Source organism: Telopea speciosissima, chromosome 3, assembly GCF_018873765.1.
Source record: "Telopea speciosissima isolate NSW1024214 ecotype Mountain lineage chromosome 3, Tspe_v1, whole genome shotgun sequence".
In the NCBI taxonomy this organism is placed as follows: Eukaryota; Viridiplantae; Streptophyta; class Magnoliopsida; order Proteales; family Proteaceae; genus Telopea; species Telopea speciosissima.
Genome location: NC_057918.1, coordinates 3,338,655 through 3,358,894, shown reverse-complemented (window position 1 = coordinate 3,358,894; position 20,240 = coordinate 3,338,655). Strand labels below are relative to the sequence as shown.

The 20,240-nt window shown below is 38.8% G+C and overlaps 2 protein-coding genes across 4 annotated transcripts; both read right to left on the bottom strand.

The window, feature by feature from the left end:
* Window positions 1–424: 424 nt before the first annotated feature.
* Window positions 425–6,814, bottom strand: LOC122655997 (probable inactive purple acid phosphatase 27). The gene is made up of 12 exons (XM_043850410.1): window positions 6,675–6,814; window positions 6,318–6,409; window positions 5,984–6,076; window positions 5,758–5,880; window positions 5,492–5,584; window positions 4,675–4,804; window positions 3,162–3,243; window positions 2,944–3,076; window positions 1,927–2,132; window positions 1,695–1,820; window positions 1,143–1,452; window positions 425–818 (listed from the first exon to the last, which is right to left on the bottom strand). Exons 2-12 carry the CDS (start codon window positions 6,372–6,374, stop codon window positions 513–515), a joined length of 1,659 nt encoding a protein of 552 aa, XP_043706345.1. The 5' UTR covers window positions 6,375–6,409; window positions 6,675–6,814; the 3' UTR covers window positions 425–512.
* Window positions 6,815–12,148: 5,334 nt separating this feature from the next.
* LOC122655917 (protease HtpX homolog) lies at window positions 12,149–17,000 on the bottom strand. 3 transcript variants are annotated; one of them, XM_043850302.1, is made up of 9 exons: window positions 16,738–16,995; window positions 16,419–16,476; window positions 16,096–16,163; window positions 14,551–14,730; window positions 14,200–14,296; window positions 13,398–13,507; window positions 13,159–13,292; window positions 12,891–13,076; window positions 12,149–12,444 (listed from the first exon to the last, which is right to left on the bottom strand). In XM_043850302.1, exons 1-8 carry the CDS (start codon window positions 16,945–16,947, stop codon window positions 12,950–12,952), a joined length of 984 nt encoding a protein of 327 aa, XP_043706237.1. In that variant the 5' UTR covers window positions 16,948–16,995; the 3' UTR covers window positions 12,149–12,444; window positions 12,891–12,949. The 3 variants fall into 3 exon arrangements, with proteins under 3 accessions (XP_043706237.1, XP_043706238.1, XP_043706239.1); XM_043850304.1 differs by lacking the exon at window positions 12,149–12,444 and having other exon boundaries at window positions 12,953–13,076; window positions 13,159–13,294; window positions 16,738–17,000; XM_043850303.1 differs by lacking the exons at window positions 16,096–16,163; window positions 16,419–16,476 and having other exon boundaries at window positions 16,738–16,996.
* Between the last annotated feature and the right edge of the window lie 3,240 nt (window positions 17,001–20,240).

The following is a 20,240-nucleotide window of genomic DNA, read 5'->3' as shown; positions in this document are numbered from 1 at the left end:
TACATATTATCAAACTATTTAATAATTAATTTGATGGACACACTTTCAACATCTCCAACATCCCTCACCCCCAACCTAATTGAAAAAGAGGGAAAAGGCTCCCCTTCCCCCACCCCACACCATCCCCACCAGGAAAAAAAAGAGTTTCAAGGTTGTGGTGGTTATGTAGCAGGTTTAACAGGTTTCAACCAAACTGAAAAAGAGGGAAAAGGCCACAATTACTTGGCCAGTCAACACTGGGGAAGAGGGATAAGAACTCTTTTATTAGGGATTGCATGTATGGCTGCACTATAACATGACAAGGACAAAGATATAGTTTATGATAGTAAGTTTAAGGCTACTGATGGCTCTTTCTTTCCATTTTTTCTTAAAATTTCTTCTAGGTGTGCTAATTCAAATTTAATTCACTTATAAACATTGCTAATATCAGTGATATACAATTTGAATAATCAATGGACTTCATAACATTTTCTGAATTACAATTTACGTGAAAGATTGCATGAAGAGTCAATTCAGGTGGCCAAGGTGGTTGGTTCACAACCATCATGAACACAGGCCAAGACATCCCTGTAATCCCTCGAGATGGTGAAAGAATCATAGACATTTCCATCACTGCTTTTTTTGTACTCAAAGAGTAGTGAAGAATGGTTGAATGCTGTCAACTTCACAAATCCATAGTCATAGTCTTGGTAGAGACTCCACTGGGTCTTCACTTGTCCGAATGTTGATAGGTGGCTGCCTCCCCCACCAACGACCACATGAATGGTGCCATTCACAGTTCCAGAGTAATGAGATTTTTCGTTGTTCACACATTGGTTCTGCACAAAAAATAAATAAAAAGATAAATTCAGCAAAGAGGATTGGAGGAGATGTCCATATCATTAATCTAACATAAAGGTGATACAACAGAGTGAAACCATAAGGGGCTGGTCACAAACTCAACATTCTAGATGGTGACCAGTGCAACATGATGAAGAAATCCATTTCATGCATAGCATACTCTATGGCATGATGGTGTATAAGGTAGATCCATTTAATGCATAGAATGCTCTATAGCATGAAGATATGTAATAAATCTAAGCACATCCAGAATGTGTCTAACCGTTTCACATATACATGTTATATTTTCAATCAGTGAATACCTGGTAAATGGGGCATGACCTTTCATAGTTATGGACATGACCATAAAATGCAATATCAACCTTGTACTTCTGCCAAAGCTTCTGAAGGCTCTCCCTTCCCATGGGCTCATCGAATGAGCCTTCCACCCCATACCAGTAGTCAGACGAATAGCCAAGCACACGATGAGCAGCGAAAATTAGCCAAGGTTGCTTCTTCCTATCCACTGATGCAAGGCAACTATCAATGAACTTGTACTGTTCAGAACCCTCCCTCCAATCATGTTCAGTGTCAGCTATACAGAAGTGAAACATACCATAGTCCATTGAATACCTAAGAAAGCAAATATCAATCATTAATGTAATACTCACTAAACGCTTGTGAAAGATATCAAACTGCTGTATCCCATGATAGAAGATAGGTCGTATTCCAGATGATCTTGATCAGCTTTACAACATAATAAATGCATTTGTAATATATATAAGACAGCTCATAATCTTAAATTTGCAACAACCCATATTTCAGCTTAGATTTTTTTTAAGCTTAGAATTGCTAAAAAGGAAAAATGCGTTTACCAGAACTTTGCCCTATTCTCAGCAGGAACATAAAACATGGTCTCAGCCAACACACCACATTCCCCACCAGAATCTGGAGTGTTATAGAAGGAGCCCGTTCCAGGCCAGTCACGTTCATGATTACCACTGTAGCATAGTAAATTCAAAAATGTTACCAGAAGGAACAATATTAAAAAAAAAGCTCTAAATGACACTATCTAAATGTGGAAAAACATGATTTAGCACAGCAGACCTTCCAATCATGTATGGCACAGTTGATGCAATGGGTTCAACCTGTGATGTGAATTGATCCCACTGTGAGATGTAGCCATTTGCATACGTTATATCTCCAATGTGGAAGACTATGTCATAATTGTTCAAGTCCTTGATGAGCTGGTCCGTGGTATTAAGAGAGCCTGGCTGATAGTTGCTAAACTCATTTGAACCGTCACGCTCAGCCTGTAAAATGTAGAGTTATGCATGTCAGTCTCTCAGGGGATTGATACTTGCAGAAAATCAAATCATAATGGACAGAAAATTAGTTAATACACTGAGTGGCAAAAAAGAAATTGTAACAGGCCCTCCAAGTGTAACTTACATGTCTATCTACATATTTCAGGAGTAAGCATACTTTTGAAGTATTACAAATGTTTTAAGATCCATGTGACAGAAGATATCAGATATATAAAGGATACTGGATATGGATGTGCTCATTTCTGGCCAAAGGTGGGACCATGAGAGCTAGAGAAGTCACAAGGTTGGACTCCTCTTGCAGCTTATGCTGAATTTTCCAGAAAATAAGGCCAGAAGAAATGAGGTCAGACAAAGGAACTGAGAGTCTCAGAGTCAAAAGGCTGCCCTTCTTCTTCTCTGTTATCATTTTACTTTTTCTTTGGACAGGCTTAGTGAACCCATAGACAGGATACTAATGGTCGCCCTTCTGCCCAGGAGGTGATTCCATCATTTAATTGGCCCAGGAGTTGGATATAAGCCACCAATATAACCAATCAGATTTTTCAAACCATCCACTCCATTGACTTCTTTACCGGATTTTAACATGTTTTTCTTCAAGTGCCCAAAAGGATTTGATTTGCCTAGGACAGTTCTAAGTGGGATACACCCCTTGAGATTGGAGGTTCTCAAATCCCTTTCCATGTGCAACATGAAATAGTATCTGTCTGTAGATAATTCTTATTCTGTATTAAATGCACATTAAATTCTTCCTTCATAAAAATTAACTCTTATTTTTCCAGGTTTTTCTAGGTACTACCTTTCCCATGTCACCAAATATGATTACACGCTGTAATGAATCCTGGCCAGGATAAGGAGATGACTTGAAAGAATAATTCTTGCTCCAAACATATGAACCGTTGAACAACCGATGACCAAGCTTGTAATTGTACCTGAATGAAGCATCATCAATATCTTAGGAACAAAAGTATTAATATTTTTCAATCTGAAAAAAAAATGTATTCTTAGGATATATACACTGAGTTTGGCCATAAATCTTTCAAGAAACTTGTGTGTATGAAACCAGGATCACGCCATCCGACAGTTCGTGCAGGTGAACCTGCCAAAAACGTTAAAGGGGAACTTTGTCATGCCAAGTCCAAGGGGTTCATAAATCCTACTGAGGAAAACTGCAACTTAGAGCAGTACAGGTAGCGGAAACAGAATAAAATATTGTAAAGAGAGCTTGGATTCTTTTTTCGGACAGATTACTCTCGAGCTATATTATCAATTAAATCAGAAAATAGAAACACATGGTTTTTAAGACACAAGGACAGGGTAAACTAGAAACTAGTTATATAACACAAACAGGCTCTGTCAACCTACAAGATCTGTCTGGCATCATCAGTGTCAGTGAGAATAGTTCTTGGATCCAGAGATTGTACAGGGAAGAACCTTAGAGCTTTCTATGCAAAGTGTTACAAGCTATGGGAGGTACTCATGCAGTCAACGTAAACTGCAGTTTGGAGGAGGTCACGGAGGAAATGGACCTCAAAAGTGTCTTCACTATCTGCAAGATATTGGACAAGTGAAATATTTTAGAGATTCTTTTCACAGAACTTTTGAAAGGCTAAAGGACATGCTATCTTTGGGATCTGATGCTACACTGCTGCTCAATACCTTAGTGGATCGACTCTATTACATAAGTTGATTCCTAGCATTTATATCTCATAGCATGACATAAAGGAAGCAGTTTTTATTGTTTCAGCCCGATTCAGCTGCCAAACAGTTTATTTTAAGAATAATTGTTTTTATCCATGGGTAGGGAAAGAAGAGGATAAACTAGTTCCAATGTACGAGACATACCCAAGTCTATTTGAGTTCTCAGATGACATTCTGCTCTCATTGACTAATTGGTGATCTTAAGAATCAAGAACAATCGAGCAGACTCCATATCTAAAGATGCAGTTGGGATTGGATATTTCCATTAGAAGGATGGATTTTGTAAAGGAGCAATGCCAAATAGGAATTGATAATGGGAGTGGACAGACACAGCCCATCCGATGATCGAATCGGGATCACCCAATGGAAGCAAAGCTAAAGCTACCTTTCATGAGTGAAACTTCCAGAGCTCATGGCATGCTTTCATCCTAAAGCATGTTGAGCCTATATTGGTACTAGCCCGGACCAACCTCACTCTCTCTTTCTGCATGCACTGCTTAGGAAACATGCTTCAATCATATCACATCTCAACTGGGCATGTATATTTCTAGGCTTTCACAGTTTTGGTTTGGCCCTGGTGGTCATTGGTTCTCTTCCCTTCTAATATGTTTTCATGATAAAAAGGAAATTAGATTTAAAAATGCAAATAATCAAGCCAAACGTTTTTCTCAAGTGTCTAAATTGGTTAAAGATGAAAGAATGGTAGGATTAAATTCATATTCATGCTATAGAAATTATCAAAGTAGAATTCTGAACATATCTAATCAACAATAACCAATTAGAAGGGGGGAAGGTTGATATGATGAAAAGGGGATAACAAAGAACATACCACACATGCTGTTTTGTTGAAATGTTAATGTTCCAGCTGGTGAGCGTACTTGAGATTCTCCTTTCAGGCCCCATTCAACGAAAGGAACAGCCTCATTTATATTGTAGCCACTTGTCCATGTTACTGTCATCTTTTGACAAAAGAAAAGAAAAGAAAATCCGAAGTTTATTTCTAAGAATATCCGGTAGATGTGCCAATAAACAGAAAATACAATGCAAACACTGCAATAACTGAAGTTTACTAATCAGGACCGCTAGCTATCCAGTAAATTTGCCAAGAAACAGAAAATACAATGTAAACACTACAACGACTGAAGTTTATTAAACAGGACCGCTAGCAAAACAAAGTAGCAATTGAGTGCCAAAAAAAACTCCAAGGGTCATCAGAGAAGCCTCACTAAAAACTGATAAGTAGGCTTCCTGAGTCGGTATAACTATGTACCTACAAATAAGAAAGACTGGAGTTCAAGAGACAAAAAATAACACTAGGAGTTTAGTTGAAAAATAAATTTATTTTTAGGATTAAATTTGGTTGCAGATAACTAATGTTAAATTATAATGATTGCTTACCAAAAATAATATTAATGATTGAAAGAACATGCTCCATGATTAAATTGGAAGCAGAGAAAGATTAGTAATGGTCAATTTGATCAGGAAAAAAAATACACCACACAGAGCGTGAGAAGGATTCATCATGGTCAATTTGGCCAGAAAACAGACACTCACACACTAACTAGAATTTAGGATTTCGACTCACTAATTTTTGTACCCAGATCTACAAAAATTGTTGACAACGCCATGAAACGAAATAGACTTACTTCGTTCCAAGATTTCCCTTGAGCAAGACGTGGATAAACAGGAGCCTTCGGATTTGAAAAAGATATAAAATTTGAAACAGCAATAAGTTTTGGCTGCAAGAGCAAAATATAAATTAGTCCATGCTTGTAGGGCATCTGGATTCTTTAATAATCTTCACTTGAAGAAGTAATACAGTCGTCGTACACAAGCGCCTTATGCAGAGACTTCAATGTCCAAGTTTCAAAGCTAAATATTAAGCAAGAAGAGAAGAGAGTTGGGTGCATACAGTTGACAATCCACCAGAGAATAATGCAAAGGAGAAGTCAGCTCGCTGATTGATCAATTGGAAACTCAAAGAAGTCTTTCCTGTCCTTGTATAATCATTGTTGGAGAAATTTGCAAACATGTACTGAAAATGTACACAACCATCAAAATTATTACTTTTATACAAGATCATAGAGATGTTTCACTACTTCTAATTTCAATATTGCAAGTGACATTATAGTAAATACCTTTATTGGTGCAGAGCATATATATGGAGTCTGTTCTTTCTGGTCGCTGGCTCCTGGTGAACAGGTTGAAGAACTGCAAGAGCATAATGGCTCCTATTATCATTGGAACAATAAAAGAACAAGCAAAAACTGATACCTCCTATGGGTCCTAGCACTGAAGATGATGTCTGTAATTTTAGTCTTTAAAATAGAATAGTGGATCAAATTTACACTTTACAGGCCAAGTTGTTTATTCCATATGTCCAAGCACTAACTTGTGCAATCACAAATCATATTTTGAATAGAAGAAGGTTACTGAAGAAAGCCAAAAAAATGGTCAGATATGGAGCATTACTTGAAGTTTGCAGGAGAAAAAACTCCAACCCAATCGTTCCCAGATGGGTGAGGGCATTCAATTTCCACAGTCACCCACTGAGTGTCTTCTCCCTGCGAATGAAAAACCATTTAAACCATTACCTGGGTACCTCTTTAACCATTACCTGGGTACCTCTTTAAGCAAGAATTAAGAACATCAGATCTGTGAATCTAGCACAATTCAAAACTATATCTACGGATTACGACCACTACGTCGCTGAAATTAGTAAGAATAAGTGCATAAGAAGGGAAGGGTCAATGAAACAGTAGAATGAGAAAATTGGAAAGAAAGTCAAAGTCCAAAATACAAAAGAAGATAATTAAGTAGCCTAAGTACCTCCAAGCCAAGAACAACGGGATTAGCCTTAACAGACGCGGAATCGTGAAGGTCAACGGTGGTCTTGAGGATATCGATTTTGGAAAGTGGCTGCACTCCCGCTTCTCCTCCATTACGGTGAGCTGCAACAGAACAGAAGCTCACAATATGGATCATGAAGAAGAGTATTAGTATAGGCTTCAATAGCGACACCATTTTGTGAACAGAGGAACTCCCAATACGAGGAATTCCAGTTCCCAAAGTCCAGATTCTGGGCAACTAAACCCTAGACCTTAAATAGGAAAAACTCCGATTGATCTTAAACTGAAAGTTCTTAAAGCGAGACAGTGACACAGGATACAACTACTGTAAGCCGCTGGAGATATCAGGTAGGGACTATACTATGTTTATTAAATCATTCTCCTGAGAGAAAATCAGGAAGAAAAACAAAAAAAAAAATCTGATCTAATCTAATTTAGGAGAATAATTGTAAAAAGAAACCGTGAGAGGAGTGGAGGAGAATAGATGGAGAAAGTCTGACCGTTCTTCCACTCTGTGTTGATGTCAAACTCGAAGTCTTCTTAACCCAAAAAACTCAAAGTCTAACTTTAAAAATGTTATTACGTATCCACCTGGCAAGGCGGGATTGGGGATGGGAAGGTTTAAAAAACTGGAATCCGGATTCGGAACGGATCGTTCGGTGGATTCCGGAATCAATCCAGAATAAACCCTTTAAACCCTAGTTTTCGTACTGGATTGAGTTCCGGATCTGTCAAACAAGCCAGAATTAGCGGAAATTGACCTCAAAAAAAAATTCCTAAACCTTAGTTTCTAATCAATTGAGGTTCTTAAACAATTGAAGAAGACTCAAACCATCATCTCAATTTAAAAGTCTATTTACATGATCACAAACACATAATAAGGAAACTGTCCTTAAAACCTGTGTCAAGGTATATCATATATGTGCCTATCGATGCTGAACCGGTCTAACTAACATAGTGAGGTTTTGTATTGCATCAAGACCATAATGTTCACCGATAAGGACTACCCTCCAAAAGAAATAAATCTAATTGCTAACAAAAAAAAAAATGAAACCCTAGTTTCCATATAGGATCGATCCGATCCAACTTAGCAGCTTGAATCAGTTGATCCGGTTTGATCTTTCAAACCCCGTGACAAGGTTTAAAGCTAGGAGGCACATAGCTGATGAAATCATTCCCCATCTACCACTTAGGGTCTCTTTGGTATGATTTGGATTTGTATTTATCCTATTAATTTCTATTTTAACTTGTGTTTGATATAATTTATAATGTTCATTTATATTTATGATAAATTAGAATAAATCAAAAATCACAATAGTTCTCGACCTATTTGTGATTTGTAACTACAAATCTTTTATTCTTATTTTAATGTTTATCGGGAATTTTACCCGATATTTCGATCTTTGGCTTATCTCTCGCTTAAGCTAAAGGCAGAAACCTACAACGCTCAAGCAGTCATCGTCCTCACCTCAAGCTCAACGATCACCTGCGGCTGTCCCTCCACCGTCCAGGTAAATCTCTCTCTCTCTTTCTCTCTATCTCAACCTTTCTCTAAAAGCCCTTCTCTGTCGAGAAAGCTTTGTTCTTCCGCAGAAGAATCACGAAACCCTAAAACCCAACCCTAGTTTTGAAAGTCGCTAACCCTGGCTGAAGCGTGGGTGGTTGCGATTGCAATTCCAATTCCCAATTTCCCTCTGTTTGGTTTAGTAAGAACTACTAGTCATCCTAATTCCTAACAATGGTTTCCCCACTTGCTCTTGAGGAAGGGGAGCAGAGAAGTCTGTTTGGGGTTATGCCATGGGTTGGTCAAAATTGATCGGTATTGGTATTTCTTGACTGATTTCAATTTAGATTGGCTTGATTCGATTTTCCAAACCCCAACTGGGGAGTGAGACCTTTATCTGTTCCCTTTTTCCAAATTCCTCTAGTAGAGGGGCGGAAATGATCACTCTACTCTTGCTCAAACACAGGTGGAATCCGCCACTTTATCAGAAAAACTTGAGAAAATAGAACAGATAAAAATACGAGTAGGGAGTGGGGAATGAGGACTGGGGAGCATGTAATTACAATTAAATATTTATATTCTATTTGATGTTGGATCATTCGCCGTCCAATGTACACAACGTGCGAGTCTATTTAATTTAAAACACATATTAAATTCCCTTTGATGAGCGGATCTCCGCAGCATTTCGAGAGAAACAAATTCTCTATCTAATGTAATTCTAATTTAAAACCAATAAATTTTTTAAAAATAAAGTGTTTGGTTGACACATTGGACTACAAATTTAATAATAACCAAACAATCATGTGTTTTCATGATTTTTTTTGGGAAAATTACATGATTAGTTACTTTTGGATTTTTATTTACAAAACTATCCATCTTATGTTTGAGTTACCAAAAAAAAAAAAAAAAAACAAATTAAGGTTTACAAAACTAGATAAAATAGTGTCTCTCCTTCTCACACTTATTTTTTTAGATATTTTTACCCCTGTCATTGTTTTATCGTCTAGACATTCTCCCTTCCCTGCAACCCTACCCTTGTCCCAGCCACCCTCATTCTCTGCTATCCCAAGTAACCGAGGAAATAAAAAAAGATTTTTTTAAAAGAAAACTGCCGAAGAATGAAGGAGAATCATTATTTTGTCTAGTTTTATAAAATTAAACTTGTTTTTATCTATTTTTGTTTTTTTTTTATGATGTGAACATGTCTACTAGAGTCCACCGTCCAATATCAGCTTCACATCATCCCTCCACTTGATGTAAGAGTTTAAAGGTAACCCAAAAATTATAGGAAAAAGTAAAGGTTCTCTAATAAGTTATCGGGGGCAGGGTACCCCAGACCAGGTCTATATCTCTCCTTCACACTGTTACTCAAAGAACCCCTTTTTTTTTTTTTTTTTTTTTATGAAAAAAACCCCTTCTTTATAATCATGGTTACATGAGTAAATAATAATTTCCTTTTTTTATCCCAATCCAGAGAACGTTTTTCTCATTTAACAGAAGTCAAGTTTGTTTTAGTTGACTGCTAATCGGATATTATGGGAATATTCTTTTTGATTGATAAGACCAATGCCAGCTTTTACTTAAATTAATGATGTGATTGAGAGAGATCTTCACATGGTTCCGCAAAAACTTGCTATTTTGCTTATTGACTATTTTTAATCTAAAATAATGATGTTTCAAAGAATTTCACATGGTTCCTCATAAACTTGCTATTTTGCGGATGTCTGCTTTAAAGAATTTCTTCAGAAACTTGCTTTTTTTGCAAATGACTGCTTTTTATCAACTTAATGAAGATTGAGTAGGTTTCACATGGCTCCGCAGAAATTTTACAAATGTGTCCAATAACAGAATGGAATGAGGAGGTGGGAAATTTGATACCCGAGTGAATTAAGGAATTCCTAAATCTGGTTCGATATTATTTTACCATGTGGCTCCATGCCGCAATGCCAAGTGCAGTTCGGGTTTTTTTTTTTTTTTTTTTGGTTTACGATCTATTCATCTTGCCGAAACACAAAAAGAGTTACAATACTCATGAGATCCCATGGAAAAGGGGGTTCCGAGAAACATCCCAAGGATAAGATGGGGCCCATTAGGGGTGTCAATGCCAAGCCCGCACCGGCAGACCCGATCGCTTAAAGACCGAACCGGCCCGACCTGATTAATAAACATGTCGGGTTTCAGCCCGACCCGTTTATAAACGGTCGTTCCCGGTGCTGGAGGTGGCACCGTCGGGTGCCCGACCGACCCGCCCGTTTAAAGCCCCGACCGAGCCCGAACCCTTTTGCCCCGTTTAAACCCGACCCCCTAAGCCCGATAATTATTACCTATTCTACCCCCAACCCCAAGGCACAGCCATGTTCAAACGGCCAAAAGAGAAAAGACCCAAACGCAAACGTTCCAACTTCCAACTCCCTAACGACCTAGGTAACCTAACCCTCCTAAATGACTAAGTAACCATTAACCTTAATTATTTACCAAAAAAAAAACCATTAACCCTAATTAACCTTCCAAATTCCACCTCTTTTTTTTCTTTTTTCTATTCAGTCTTGCAAAATCAAAATTTTAGTCTTTGAGTAATTGTTTGTGGATTCAATCTAACACGTATCCTCATAGGGTTTGTTTTATGATGGGGTCTTATAATCTAATGAGGATTACATTTGGAATTAAGGTGGCTTCTTTAATTAACTTCTACCAGAATCTAACAAGTGAATGAACCCAGACAGATTGGTATTTACGCTCGTGTTCAAGGCAGTTGTGCATTTTATTGCATTTGTAATATTTAAATTTGAGCAATGCTAGGAGGACATTATCTGCCCACACCGTTTAGTACCCGTTTAGTGCCCGTTTAGAGTTAAATAGGTCACTAGCCCGACCGAGGCCCGTTTAAGACCCGTTTACCTTGAATAAGGCTGCCCCGATTAAAGACCGAACACCGACCGACCGAAATTAAATAGTTCCATGTCCGCCCAATGCAAGCCCGAACACCTAAACGGTCGGACACGGTGCAGCCTATAAAATTGGTGAGGCCCGTCTAGGCCCGACCGAGACCGACCGAACCCGACCGATTGACACCCCTAGGGCCCATTTAGCGATATTATCGGCCAATCCATTCACAGTCCTATTGACATGGACAAAATTAACATTTACACTAGACTCTTTTATTGAAATTGTTTTGTCATTTTATCACGACATAAAATGGTGGACCATTTAGGAAGCCCTGCCAAAATGGGCCCGTGTAAATTCTATTTTTCATATGGGTACAGCATCAACACCCGTGTGCAGATTCCGGCAAAGGAGGGATAGAAAAGGTAAACTTATCCAATAAGCGGGATATTTACGACATTTGTTGGAGGGGACTACAATGTTTCAGGTGAGGACATGCATTTTCAGTTTAAGCGGGCGTTGTGCGAAACATTGTGGGGGGTGAATGTTGACGTACGTGAATGTACAACTCAGCCATTTAGATGGAACATTCCCCCAGAATGGATTTCATCTGAACAATTGTAAATCATTCACGTACGCTCACATACATGAATATTCCCTGCTCACGGAAACATTAACCCTTTCTTATATTGATTTTACAGTTTTACTAGAAAAAATCCTTTTTCTTGTGGCTTTTTCCCAGAAACAAAGAAAGCCACAGGAATGGTGGTTTGCATCACCCTTTCAAAGAATTTTCCCTCTTCGCCACCTCCCCCCACCCCCAGCCCCCAAAACAAAACAAAAAAAGTTGACATTTCAAGATTTTGTTAGTAAAATGCTGCTAAAAGTTGACATATAAGTAGAGAGAGACGTCGAGGGCATGCTCACTATGTTCATTGGACTTCTGCTTATTGACTTTTAGAAGCCAGCAAACCAAATTGTCATGAGACAAACTCGTTTAATATAACTTGTTCAATTACAAGGGCCCATTTCAACAGACCCTGAGATAGCACCATATCCACATCTCCTACCTTGAAAGCCTTTAGTCGGATGACAAAATGACACCAGCAAACTCAATTTTTACAATTTACATGTTGCAAACACACACAGGTCATGATTATACAATCCCTACAAAGGAGAATGGTGTACTACAACATATTCCGAGTTTCAAACTTCGATGAGACATCTCCCTTGGTGGTTCAAATAAGCTGATAAGCAAAGAAGAGATTATATGATGATCCGATTATAAGATGGAGATAATAAGGCCTTCCCAACCAATAAAAATGAATTTTGTCAAGGCCTGGCTTCTGTATTGTATTCAGTCCTGAAATGAAGAAAAAACACCAGTTCAGATCAAATTTCAAAATTGGTAAGGAAACTGAATGATAAATAAGACATGTCATAGTTTGAAGAAAGACGCAAAGGGTCTATCAACACATGCTGTCTGTGGATGCTTAGTGCCAGGATCAAATTTTGATATAGCTCATGAATAGGAGATATCCTAAGCCAGAAATTGGCTGATCTGAAGATCCTGAGCACTAACATCATCACCTTATGGAGTTCATGGGATTAATTGCATCTCATTTCAATCATGTTAACAGTCACCTTCTTTATTCTAGAAGGAAAGAATTAATTTGCTGACCTCCAAAGAGGACCTTATAATTTCCTATAGCAAAAGATTAACACAAAATATGGCTTCTGGAAGTAAGAGACAAAGCAAAACTCTTTAATCAATTTCTATAGACTAGAAAAGATGCAGCTTCATGATACCTGTACTGATTCATGCTGCTATGAATTTTAGCACCTAAATTTGCCCAATTTTACACGATCTATACAGACTTGATTGGTGTAGCACGTCTTAGAAGGGATATGTATTCCTGACTTCTTGACCATTCATCAATCTCACGAGCTCTTAAAACAGGCAAAGGATGAGATAGCTGCCTATTCTGAGCATTACTGAAACGAGCTGAATTTATTAGTTTCAGACCTGAGTTATCCAATTATTAACCATGTTGACTCTGAAATTTCATTTACGCACCTTACATACCACCCTATTGGGCTTGAAGAAGCCTTGTCATATGATCGAGCTTGCTCCAAGAATGCATCCACATTGAGTTGATCAGAGAGTGATGGGCAGCCCCCAGCTAATTTCATCAGAACAGAAACAACCACCTCTTGGTAGGACCATGACATGAAAACAGGTTACTAAACTAGTGAAGACAGGAGTTTATCAAAGATGGGCATAGCTTGTATCTTTGAGAGTACATATATGTATACCTTGGGATCTTGAGCAACAAGAAGGGCTGCACGGTCACAAGTTAGTTCTGCAGCTCGAAGCCAGCGAAAGAGCTGTTCTTCCAAACGCTGAGCAAGTAAGCCACCGAGACCTGAGAGTAGCATGGTTATTTAATAAGTTCAAGAACTAACAGGATAAAGAAACAGAAGCTGGAAATATTTTGTCAGGGAAGAACCTTCTCCAACTGTTATTGGAGAATGTCTAGGGGACCCTGGATAAGCCATTTAGAGTCCGAATTGGATTGGGCCTCATATAAAAAATAGTTCCTTAGAAGAAGGCAATGAATTAAGGGATATCATGCGCGGAATGCAGTCGGGATTTCTGCTGATTAGCTGACCCCAGGGTCTTCCTAGAATCGCGTATTAGTATATATGATAAGTAACATCTTAAGGGGAATATTAAGATACAAGAACACATGCACGTTCAGATCATTGTGATCATTCTCCGTTATGAGATTATCAACTGAAAAATAAAGACTCTAAACAAGTGACCATAATCTATAAAGTCTGAAACCGTTTACAGGGTTGAACTTCTTTGCTTAATTGGGAATGTCTATTTTACAAATGGTTATTAAATCTGGTCCAATCTACTTTTTACTGAGTAGATCTTGTGGGTCTGACCAATCAAATGGTGGTCAAGACCCCCAAATGCATTTTTTGAGATATAAACGGTGATTATCATTTATAGTACTGAAGCAAAACAACCTTCCCTACTTCTCTTTTGAATTGAATACAATACCCAACAAATTTTGGTACCTCTATTTTGAATGAATACAATGCCTACCAGGAACGGTATATGCTCCAAGCGTAAGAATGTTTGCAAAAGTGAGCCATACACCATGATCGCATTTCAAATGTCCCAATTCATGGGCCAAAACAGCCTACATAGGAGTTTGACAAACCAAAAATTCAGTAATGTATTGTTGATTACTTCTCTTTTCTTCTGCTTTTTCAGTTTAAGATGTACAGAAAACTCCTACAGTTATTCAGAAAGAAAATCACATAAATAGATTACTTAATCACGTAATCATTTAAAATAGTGATTTTCTTTTAGAATGCTAGAAAGGATAGTTGAAAAATAACATGATTAATAAAAGGGGGGGTTGGGGGGAAGAACAATAGAAAAGATGGGCACCTGTAGCTCCCTTCTAGTCAGAAGCTCCACAAGGCTTGTATGCACGACAACAAATGGCTTTCTACCACTGATAGCTAAAGTGTATGCATTGGGTACTGGATTTTGGCGAACATATAGATTAGGAGCCTCAACATTCAGTATTTCCGCAGCTTCAACCATTAATTGATGGAGCTCAGGGAGCTAAAACAAATAATGGATTTCAGATCAGTAAAATACACAATAAATATAATGACCTAAGAAGTAAAAGAAATCACATTAAATGCATTCTGCTGTTAGATATTTTGTTGGGAACAGCAAAGGATAGTGAAACTAAAGTTTATCCATTGGCCTAGAAGTCCTTTGGTGTGTGTGTGTTTTTCTTTTTTTTTTTTGGAGGTGGGGGTGGGGGTGGGGGGGGGGGGGGGGGGAGGGGTGTGTGGGGTGGTGTTAAAGTGAGGTGAGTGGGAGTTGAACCTTGGTCTGAAACTTTGATGTTGAGGAGAAACTGAATTCTAAGTTGCGCATGCAAAGAAACAAGAGGATTTGAAGACCAGTCAAGATCTTTCCCAAGAATTGTGCTGATAATTGCTTTCATTTGATTTAGCTCTTGCAACCAAAGAGTTTTGAGGTGTTTTTAGAGAATCTTTTGGGCCCAAATGGTTTTCCTTGATTGATTACTGATGCAAAGGTCGGTAGAGAAGGGTTATATACATTCATTTATTGTTAAAATATTTAATTTATTTATTGTTTTGCTTCTTTTTGGGTGCTTTGATATTTGGGGTTCATGAATGACTGTAAATTCGACTATAGGTATAAACAAATGAGATATTGTTATTGTTGGGAAAAGATAAAGTTCAGTGGTTAAAAACGATCAACATTTCCAAGGTATAAGAACCTCTATGTCAAATCAAATGGAAAAAATGACACATTATTATTTCCAACCAAAACACTCCATTTTTTTGGCATCTGAGTCAGAGTACACCTAATCACAGCTTCATGGACAAAGATGAATTTATGAAATAGAGTTAAGACAACAGTTCCAACACGGTCATTGCCTCTATATCATATGAAATGGAGAAATGATGCATTAATATTTACGACCACAACACTTTCCAACTTTTCAGCAAAGATAATTTAGTTGTGAAACCTTAATTGTAGAAAGTGGTGGACAAGACTGCATTTCAGAGGAGTCTCATCCTTTAGATAACTGTAGTTAGAGTGCTTCAGCAACTCATAGATGGAAGAAAAAATCTGAAAAGAAATCCCTTTCTTTTTTTTTCCGATGAACATTGAGAGCATTCATTGCCAATAAGCTACTAGGGTTCTAAATGTGTCTAACATGCATGTCTGAGATGTGTGTCCAACATGGCAGTTTTCAAAAAAAAATTGAATGGCCATCTCAGTCTCACAAAATTGTGTACATCCAGATGGCTCTCTCAAACAAAATATTTCCACTTGTGGTACTTTGACAATTCAAAGAGTTGCAGCAGAAGTTGAAATAACCTAATTATTTGAGACATTTGTATTCCTTTTACACCTTTATCAGCTGAAAAAGTGAAAAATAACCTGATTTTGAGCAACAAGAACAGATGTTCCTATATTCTCCAGAAGCATGACTTGCTCTGCAACAGTTCCTGCAATGACATGCAAATATGAACTGTTTTAGTGGATTTTACTGAAAATTTAGGTTATATTCCTGAACACACGGCATACAACCCAATCGAATATAAAGAAAATATTATGTGTTTTTCAAGATAAAGTGGAACTTGTTTTTTTATTTCCCAAACTAAATAATGAAATAAGCGACAACACAACACGGAGCCTAAAAGAGGGACATATTCGGAATTCAGATACTCATAGTAGCGAATTAAGGCCTTGATATTTATTACCTAACAGAGATTTGACGAGCTCATCCAGACCAGGAATCACCCTCAAAAGCATCGTATTCTGGAAGGGAAAAAAGCTTCAATAAGAAGAAGTTCTTTTGTACTAAAAGCCAACAAGAACTGATAAGATGGTAAATATAACGAATAAAAGTATAAACAGATAAAACTCTAGCAGAAACTTCAAATAAATCACAGGTACATCCATGAAAACAGAGATATATAACGAAGCATCAATAATTGAATTCGAATACAATTCTTGTCTCTTAAAGTTAGGTAAACTATCAATTTCGAAGAATAATAAACGATGAAGCGACTCGATCACCTGCTTATCAAGAGGATGGCGAAAATCATCAGCATCGAGATTGCGAAAGAAAACAGGACCAGCCCTACAAACAGAAATCCTAATTGGAAATTTCTTTGCTGACCTGAATTGGGGAGAGTGAGAAGCGAATAGAGATCGATCTGTTGAGGTGAGGAATAGTGAAGAGGGTTTTTGGGTTAAGCAGAACGATGAGAGAGAAACGGAGGCCATGGAAGCTCAAATTGAGAGGGAGAGAAAGAGATAGAGAGATAGTCATGTACTACAGAGTTGTTTGGTGTCCACAGCTACACAAATGGTGAAGCTATGGCGCCATTTCGTTTTCGTTTTGACTTTTTAGAGCTTCCAGACGCCCAATCAAAATACGTGGGACCTAGGAGTAACTAATCTGTAAGAAGAAGAGTAAGAAGATTACATGAGGGGACTATTGGAACAGGTCGCGGGCTATGAGCTAGAAAAAAATCCTCTGCATTGCTAATCTGGTGGTGCACTGTAATGCGGGCCTGAGAGCTTCACACGTGGAAAATGCAATATCCAATGGTGCCGAGCTCGAGAAGAAAGAAAAGAAAAAAGAAAACCACCTTGCATCGAGCTAGCACTGTTGGATGATGCTTTTTCCACGTGTCGAGCTTTTAAGGCGGGCACTATAGTGCACCACTAGATGCCCGTGGATTTAATCTGAATCCAAGGTTTGTAATCTCGGTATTAGATCGGATCAGGATTGTCCAAGCTCAGGCAAATATGATAAATTTTTTTTATTTTTTTTTTGTGAAAAATCAATTTTTTTTGCCCTTTTACCCTTGTCCGTACAAGTGGATCGGATTGGTATTGGGATCAGTCTCGATCTGATCCAGTCAAAAATCGACCAATGGAATCTAAGAATAAAGGAGTTCTCAAAGTTGCTTGGAAGAATGTTTGTAAGCCTTATGAGGAAGGAGGCTTTGGCATTAAACGCCTATCGGATGTAAACTTTGCCGCTCTCCAGAAGCACCTCTGGACTCTGGTTTCTAAAAAGCCGTCCCTATGAGCTTCTTGGGTTCACCTAAAATGGTTGGCCAAAGATTCTGTTTGGTCCATCAACTGCCCCCCTGGTCTGCCTCCCCAATTCTTAAAGCCGTCCTCCTTACTCGCCCTCTTGCAATGCCCCACACCACTTACCTGATCCATAATGGCTGCAGGTTGTCTACTTGGTTTTATCCATGGCTTAATAACTAGCCTCTTTGGCAACCAGGTATCCTTATTTCTTCGGCGCTTGGCAGATCCAAAGAAGATAAAGTGTCTGCTTTTATTGAGGACCTGGCCTGGTGTCGGCACTCCCCCTGTTGACTCCTTGATAAGCCATCACTGGACTTAGATTACCAACCTCAAAGTTCACCAAAGCATTCCCCAAGACACCCCGGTCTAGAGGCATAAACCTAAGGGCCAATACTCTAGAGCTTTCGGCTGGGAGTGTATCCGGCAGAAATTCGCTACAGTTAGGTGGCACAGCCTTGTGTGGTTCAAGCAGCAAACCCTGAGATATAGTTTTATTACTTGGCTCGCAATGCGTGGGGCGCTCAGCACCAAAGACAAGCTACTTAAATGGGGAGTCACAGCTAACCAGTCTTGCAATTTGTGTCAAGAGCCTATAGAGTCTTTAGATCATCTTATCTGTTGCTGCTCTTTTGGGTCAGCCGTTTGGAGAGAAATCTTGGCGCTCAACGGCTACACTAGGCCCCTCGCCAATAGTTGGCCCCAAGAGGTCACTTAACTGCTTAACGATTTCTAAGGCTCCCAACCCGCCTAGCTAGTGATGAAGTTTAGCTTGACGACCACCTTTTACCGCATTTTGGCTGAGAGAAATAGCAGAATCCATTATGGGAAGCATGAGCAGCAGCAGGAAATTATTTCTCGAATTGTCCACGACACGAGATTGAAGTTCAATCACCTGAAGCTCAAGGTGACTGACAATGCTTACAACCGAAATTTCTTTTATGGTTGGAGGATCCAAGCGACTTTTAATCGCAAGCGGCGGCCAATCTTGCACAGATGGATTCCTCCCCCTCCCAACATTCTTTCCATGAACTACGACGGAACCCTCAGGGCAGGCCTCGATGGTTTTGGTACTATTGGCAGAATCGACGATGGGTCTGTTATTTTTGCCAAGGCTGGGGCAATCCAATCTCCCTCCATCTACTTAGCCAAGATCCACACTATTTTGGGTGGTCTCCTAGCTGCTTAAGCCAAGGGCTTTCATGATGTCATTATATACTCTAATTCCAAGGCGACTATTGATGGAATCCGGGGTAGCACAGCTGCGCCATGGCAAGCCTGGGATATAATGCACCAAATCAAGTGCATCTCTGGCTCCCTCAGATCTGCTTCCTTCAATTTTGCTACGGGGAAGGGAATCATTGTGCGGATTGGTTGGCCAATGTTGCCCAATCCGCTATGGACATAGATTTTTGTATAGACACCTTACCTCAACCCTTTCGAAATCTCATTCAAAGAGATTCCCAGGGCCAATTCTATCAAAGGATGTAAATCTCCTATCTTCCTTTTACATCTATAAATTCTTTCATTCTCTTTTTTTTCCAAAAAAAACAAATTTCACACTTCATACCAAAACTGTTTGTACTGCTTCGATTGCACGGGAGACAACATCGATCTTTGATTTTTGTTTATACTTGATCAAGCGAATAGCTTCGTCTAACTTTGATGACTCCGCAAGAAATTTCAGAGCTTCACATACATCAAACAATGATCCGCTATTTTCTAGAGAATTTTGGACGGACTGAAGGCAATGCAGCATTGTTTCACTATCCTTCAAATTCGTGTTCAATAATACATTCTCTATTGCTAAGCCTACTCCAATTTTAACGAGTTTCGTAACGAAGGCTTTTCAGATTACAATTCTTCCTTAAATCGCTCATTATATTTCACCAAAACTTCAATAAGTGGCACAACAGGTGAGATGAACTCCTGTTGAGGTGTTACGATGATCTCCTGAGGTGTTGCGATAATCTCCTAAGGTGTTGCAACGATCTCCTATTGAGGTGCTTCAGGTGAGCTCTCCGATGAGATCTCAGGTGGGAAAAGACCACTCACGATGTTAACCGAAATGTGTTCATTAGAGGATGAATCACTACTCTCCATCGCCAATTTTGGAACTCTGCAAATTTCTATGCTTTTTTTATTTTGGATGGAGGACTATTTTATAGAGCTACGAGAACCATTATTGTGTGTCGCATGGTAATGTTTCTCTATGAACCTTGGTACACGTGTATAATCGAGACTATTTATAAAGCTACGAGAACCATTCCTGGCGCTCAACGGCTACACTAGGCCCCTCACCAATAGTTGACCCCAAGAGGTTAAGTCGTTCATTATATTTCATCGAAACTTCAATAAAAGGCTCATCAAATGCGACGAACTCCTTGTTGGGGGTGTAATGTACTCAAAATGCCCTGCCTAAATCTCGACTTGGGCAGAGTGATGCGCACTGGCTGGTGTGCAATAAAGAATTA

Coding starts and splice junctions, on each gene's coding strand:
- LOC122655997 (XM_043850410.1), bottom strand. CDS start 6,374: ATGCCCTCACCCATCTGGGAACGATTGGGTTGGAGTTTTTTCTCCTGC. Junction 6,077..6,317: donor TTTTCTCCTGCAAACTTCAA/GTAATGCTCCAT, acceptor CAATGATAATAG/GAGCCATTATGCTCTTGCAG. Junction 1,821..1,926: donor GTGCCATACATGATTGGAAG/GTCTGCTGTGCT, acceptor ACTATGCTACAG/TGGTAATCATGAACGTGACT.
- LOC122655917 (XM_043850302.1), bottom strand. CDS start 16,947: ATGGCCTCCGTTTCTCTCTCATCGTTCTGCTTAACCCAAAAACCCTCT. Junction 16,477..16,737: donor GCCATCCTCTTGATAAGCAG/GTGATCGAGTCG, acceptor TTTCCCTTCCAG/AATACGATGCTTTTGAGGGT. Junction 14,297..14,550: donor TGACTAGAAGGGAGCTACAG/GTGCCCATCTTT, acceptor ACTCCTATGTAG/GCTGTTTTGGCCCATGAATT.